General features: G+C 36.5%; 1 protein-coding gene across 2 annotated transcripts in view; it reads right to left on the bottom strand.

Moving 5' to 3' along the window:
- Window positions 1-1,836: 1,836 nt before the first annotated feature.
- Window positions 1,837-6,116, bottom strand: part of TSPAN12 (tetraspanin 12) — a 62,553-nt gene continuing 58,273 nt past the window's right edge. For both annotated transcript variants that reach the window (XM_046020790.1, XM_046020791.1), the window contains one exon: window positions 1,837-2,249. In XM_046020790.1, the coding sequence (XP_045876746.1) occupies window positions 1,944-2,249 (306 nt within the window). In that variant the 3' untranslated portion in view covers window positions 1,837-1,943. The remainder of the gene's footprint in view (window positions 2,250-6,116) is intronic.

The following is a 6,116-nucleotide window of genomic DNA, read 5'->3' as shown; positions in this document are numbered from 1 at the left end:
CCCTGCTCCGCAGGGAGCCTGCTTCTCCCTCTCCCTCTGCTGCTCCCCCTGCTTATGCTGGCTCACTCTCTGTCAAAAAAATAAATAAAATCTTAAAAAAAAGAAAAGCAGCTATTTGGATAATTTGACCATTATCCAAATAATTCAAATATTACTCATAGCTGCCTCAATTTTAGGTGAAGTTATGGGGGGGGGTGTTGAGGAAATTATAAAAAGGGATGCTTTTGGTTCTGAATGAGCAAAGGATATACTTAATTTTCAATTCAACCTATGGAGGAGATGAAATCTGGCAGTTGGCTTCAAATATTGCTTTTCTTAGGCTTGTTTTCTTCTAAAAATTACTTTAAGAGACTGGGATGTAAAACATAGAGAAGATAAATTAGCATGAATGTGCATATTTTTATATTATAGAAAAAAGCTGCATTATTTATCATTTAGCTCAAAAACAAACCTGAAAAGTAAATGGGTATCTTTTCATCTTTCTTCACTGAAGATACATCCTCTTACAGACTAGTTCCAGAGTCTGAAAATCATTATTGTTACTTTACTCAGTGATTTCTTCTTATATTTCGCTCCCCTTGCTAATCCTGTTGAGTGGTAAACATGCTTATAATGTATAAAAATTAGAGACGAATTAGTACTCTCTAGAAAATATTTATTGACACATTTTAATTTTCTTTCCATTTTCTGAGAAATGAATGTAATACACAAAATACAGTAAAATGCACTCTCCCCATTTCAAATAAATATATTTTACTCTCGTAAAAAATTTAATAATCTGTGTAATTCACCACAGTATCTTAATCAGTGAAATAAAGCAAAGTATATCTCTAGTTAAATTGTCCCTTATTTTAATGATTCTAATGGCATTTTTCTGGTGAAAAGGAACAATATTCTCTGCAGAATTATATTCAGACTTGCAGACTATTGCCTCTTGCTTGGAGAAGACAAAGGTAAACCGATTTTAAAAAGTGTTGAATGTCAGACAGAGCCTTAGTTTGGGAGAAAGGTAACATCCAAGATTGTGCTGGATGAACGACATTATGTGTAAGCTTTCTTGTTAATACTTCCTAGAGACCAGACTACATTCTGAATTATAATGATTCCTATGCATCACACAGGCAATTTTTCAAAATTAGTGGTTAAGTATTTAAGTTAACAGTTATGTACGTAATATAAGCCCAAGATGGAATTTTAAAGCTCTATTAACAGGAAAGGTTAAAAATAATGGTGCTATACAGGACAATTTTATCCTTTTCACTCACACTTGTTATTCTTAACATTGTAAGAACTGAAATCTATGGAATTTTACAGACTTAACACAGACTCTTATATACACATAGATCCCTGATCAGTTTAAGACAATGTGTTAATTTGCTCTTGTGAGTAATAAGAATATTTTAAGTAGCCAGAAAAAAATCACATTTAGGTAGTCACCAATCTTCAGAGTTTACTTATGTATAATCTACCCACTCTCAAAAGAATGTGTCACCAAACAATATAGTTCATTAATACTGCCTAATTTCCCATGTTAGAAGTTCATTGCTTCTTGATATACTAGCAAGTTTATGGATGTAAATAAAACTTGACTGTAGCCCCAAATCCACCATAACTTAACTTGTTTACATGGCTTCAGAAATGTTGGTCAAACTATGCCAAAGCCTAAGCCTCAAAATATAATTGTGTTCAGTAAAAATCTTATACAGGCTATAAAGTGGGTATTAGATCTGTCCTCAGCATTATAAAGGGCATCAACCATTGTCCAGTGGGTGACTTATAAAATGGAATTTTCCCTCTTTATTTTAAAGGGTAGAAAATTCTATGCTTAGTCATTCCTTTATGGCCACATTTTTATTTCTACACATTTCTGAAACAGATAAGGGTGCGCTCAAAAATTCACAAGTCCAATAAAATGAATTTGTGGTTTCCTTCTTGGACATTCTCTACAATTCCTCCATCTCAAAGTGTGTAGTAAAGCTGTTTGCCATCGATGTGTGTTCAAAGATCCTCGACAGGCTGGGTTTCAACAGTTCTACTGAGTGACATGACAGGTGCTGAGTCGTGTCATTCTTCAGGGACATCATCTGGTCTGTCCCAGGCTCCCTTCTATCATAATAAAGAGCCCAGAGCAGAGTAATGGTGAGAATCATGGCCAAGATTTGTGTCACGCCAATGGAGACACCCAGAAACCTTAGCACCTGTAGTTGTTTGGTTCCTCTCAAGAAGGAATACATTTTCTTCCCACAACCCTGTAAAAGAAATAACACAGTATTACTTTGGGGGTGTTACAGAGGGTCAAAACAATGAAAACAAACAATCTACATCAGTTAATGGAGCCAAACAACTTGAATCATAAAAGTTTAACACAGTGAATCTCAACAGGGAACGCCTCTGAGAAACCAGAGGGCAGATGGAGGTGAGCCTGCCCAGGGGATTCTGCTGAGCTCAGTCCTTCTTCTGTCTTCCTCACAACCGGAAATTGAGAACCATTGGCATAAAACACGACTAGAGCAGGGGTCGGTAAACTCCTTTTTTTGTAAAGGGCCAGATAGTCGATCTTTTAGTCTTTGCTGGCTGTATGGTTTCTATGGCAACTGCTCACCTCTGCCACCTTAACCAGAAAGCCACCATAGACAGTATGTAAATGAATGCACATGGCAGTGTTCCGGCCAAACCTCATGAACAAAAAAAAAAAAAAAAAAAAAAAAAAGCAGTGGGCCAGATTTGGGGCACAGGCCATAGATTGCTGACTCCTGAAAAAGAGTAATCCAAATTTTCAAAAATAATATTTCCTTACTATTATTTGTGTTCACTGTTAGATGATAGCTCATCTGGTCAGAGACTTTCCCCCAAGGATCAGGAATGTTTGCCCAGTCTACTGCTGAAATATGCTGGTGGGCAGAAGTCCATCTCTTCCCTTTCCCCAACTCCACACGCACCCACTTCTGCCCAGTGCCTGCAGAAGTACACGCAGGGAGCGGGGGTGGGGGGGCGGTTCTCGTATGACATCAAGTTCTAGTTCCACCAGACAAGGGTTTGAAAGAATCTTTAGCTCCCCTACACACTAAAGACACCTGACTTCATTTGCTTGTCTTTAGTTTTATATATAAAAGACTAAGGAGTATCTGTGATAGAAGAGAATTCCGAAATAAGAAAAGGGGGTGGGAAGAACTATAACCAAGGATCATGGGACGGGTGGGGCAAAGGGAAGGCCAGAGAATGTAACTAACAATTGCCATAAGATAGTTCTCCAGTGAATAAAGCCTGGGGAACATGCCATGTCTCCAACTGAATCCACAGCAAAGAAACAATAATTCATTCTTCTAAAGTGAAGTTCATTCTAAATGAAGGTGAAAATCTAGGAAAGAATTTTAGAATGATAAATTTCAAGAAGTTTGAAGATTGAGATTTTACTCTATTTGGAAGCAAACAATTTCACTTGTCGCAGTTTCATGGACTTCTGGCAGAAGACAGAGACCAGAGACTTAATTACTCATAACAATAGCAACAGCCAGAGTAGGTGGCAGTTCCTGGAGATCCAAGGGCAGCACAGAGACAGCCACATGATGCCTGCATACACGGCAGGTTGCGTGATGGAGGAGAAACCTCAAGTTTGGAGAACCTTAATCTTTCATAGTGGGCAATAAACATACTTGTCCTTTGCTTTGAAGAAAGACGTTATCTTTCTTATACTACACAGAAAATAAACCCACCCTTTACTCTGGAGGGAGACACTATCTCTACCTTCAACGCTCTTTTCTGTGCAAAAACTCTTGAAAAGAGGGGTGCCTGAGTGGCTCAGTCAGTTAAGTGTCTGATTCTTGATTTTGGCTCAGGTTATGATCTCAGGGCCATGAGATCAAGTTCTGTGTCTGGCTCTAGGCTCAGCGTGGAGTCTACTTGTCCCTCTCCCTTTGCTCCTCCCCTGCTCATTCTTTCTCTCTCTCTCATATTAATTAATTAATTAATTAAATTTAAAAACCACCCTTGAAAAGATAGTCCAAAACAAACACATCCAGTGCTTCTACTCACAAGACAAACAGAAATGCAAGAGACCCATGGAAAATTATCTCCCAACAAGAACTTGACTTTTCAAAACTTTTCTTCTGAGTTTGTGGTAGCAGTGTCTCACAGCCTGCCTACCCTACTGAGGCAATTACTTGAATAAAAAGAAATTGATAATTACTTAGAAAATTGCCTCCTTGCTTTCTTCCCCACATTCCACAAAGAACTCAAGGAAATTAACAACTGAATTTTGTGCATTATACTGGAGAAGAATGAATAATACACAATTCTTAGATTTCCAAAGACATTGATCAGTAACTTTACTCCAGTAAGTCATTATTCTTAAGAAACAAAAAGCTGTGTAAAATCGTGTAAAACTAGCCAAAGACATATTTCTAGAGCATTTCCTGATCAATCATGTAATGCAAATTAACGGTAATAGATAAGCAAAACATCATCAATTTTACCAAAAGCAAATTTAAAATATTTAAAATTTAATACTAATTAACACTGGCTTAATAAAATCACTTCTCTGGCCATTGTACTTTTTATTATGCACACAAATATGCATGTACAGGCACATATACACATACACGCACAGACTTATTCTATGTGTCACAAAGAAAATTCACCGAAGTTCAAATCCTTTTCAAAGAGTTTCCTTCAGCTAAGCTCTCAGAGCCAACTCACTCTTATGTTTATGTGTAATTCTAACAAGCATCCTTCCATGATACAGGATAGACTAAAAGTTAAGATCATGAACCACAGAGCCAGAATTCTGAATTTCAAATCCCTGCTCTACTACTTCTAAGTTATGTGACTTTGGGCAAGTTACTTACTCTCTCTGCTTCAGTTTTCCCATCTGAAAAAGATAATAATAGTGCCTACCTACTTGGGATAGTGGGAAAATTAAGTGAATAAATATACTTAATTCTTAGAGTGGGGTCAATCCATGGTAAGAGTCCAGGGCTTGTCAGTTTTGATCTGAAGTGTTGGCCACTAAGTATTCATGGAACAGCCCTTGCCCCCAAGAGCCACGGGGGCTAATGCTGTCTTTCAGGACAGTGAAGTCATGATCTAAAATGATTTTTTTGCCACTCAGACATTAGATCACTACCTTCTCATGAAGCAGAGAGGGTCACATTAAAGTGAGTTAAACTGAAAAGGTTTAGCTTCAAACATTTGGAAAATTAATTTATGTGGAGACATTATTTAACCTCACTGCCTGTACCAGATCACCAGATCCATCTATAGAAAAAAGAAATTGATACAAAATGGCTGCGGTTTATGTTTAGTTAATTTCTTACCTATATTCTCTGTGGCTTAGAACAAAAATGGATGTTTAATAAGTAAATAAACAGAATCGACATATCAATAATCTTATAATAATTAAAATGAACTTGAGAATAAAATGTAAACCATCCAAGAAACACATATGGTGATGTTTCAATCTTGTGAAACTCTTTAAGTCAATTATCGTTTGATTTTTACCTTATCAGTAGTCACTGCTACTTAAATATTACCTAGATAGTTCTTTTTCTTTTGGGGCACAATGTTATGAATGAGGCAGACTTATCATGATAAATAGGTCTTCTTATTAACATAAGATCTCCTTCCCCTTTTGAATAATTCATTCTAACTTTAAAAAACTATAGGAAAGGTAATGTTTCTTTTTTCCAATCTATGAGTAAAATCAAGCAGAGACCGATAACTACAGTCTATTGTGTTTCATATTTTGGCTTTGGCGAGAGTCTGTTCTAATTATATTTTAAACAACCACATTTATAAAAAAAAAGGAATAGTAAAATGATACCATCTGGGATGGTTTGGGGGATGTGATATACTGGTTAACAATTAATGTGCTAGAGTGGGAGGGGACTTTGGAAATTAATGAGCTCAACTTTTTAACCTTTAAAAATAAAGTTAAAAAGCACTTCCAGAACAACATCAGCAAAACCGGCAGAGAAAGGACCCTCAATAGTCTCTCTTCCATATAAGCCATGAAAGAACTAGCAAAATCAACTTTTTAATGTTTTTTATTTTTATTTTTTTTAAAGATTTTATTTATTTATCTGACAGAGAGAGAGAGATCACAAGTAGGCAGAGAGGCA

This window comes from Meles meles, chromosome 10 (genome assembly GCF_922984935.1).
Source record: "Meles meles chromosome 10, mMelMel3.1 paternal haplotype, whole genome shotgun sequence".
NCBI classification, from domain to species: domain Eukaryota; kingdom Metazoa; phylum Chordata; class Mammalia; order Carnivora; family Mustelidae; genus Meles; species Meles meles.
This window is presented reverse-complemented; position numbering and strand designations above follow the sequence as displayed.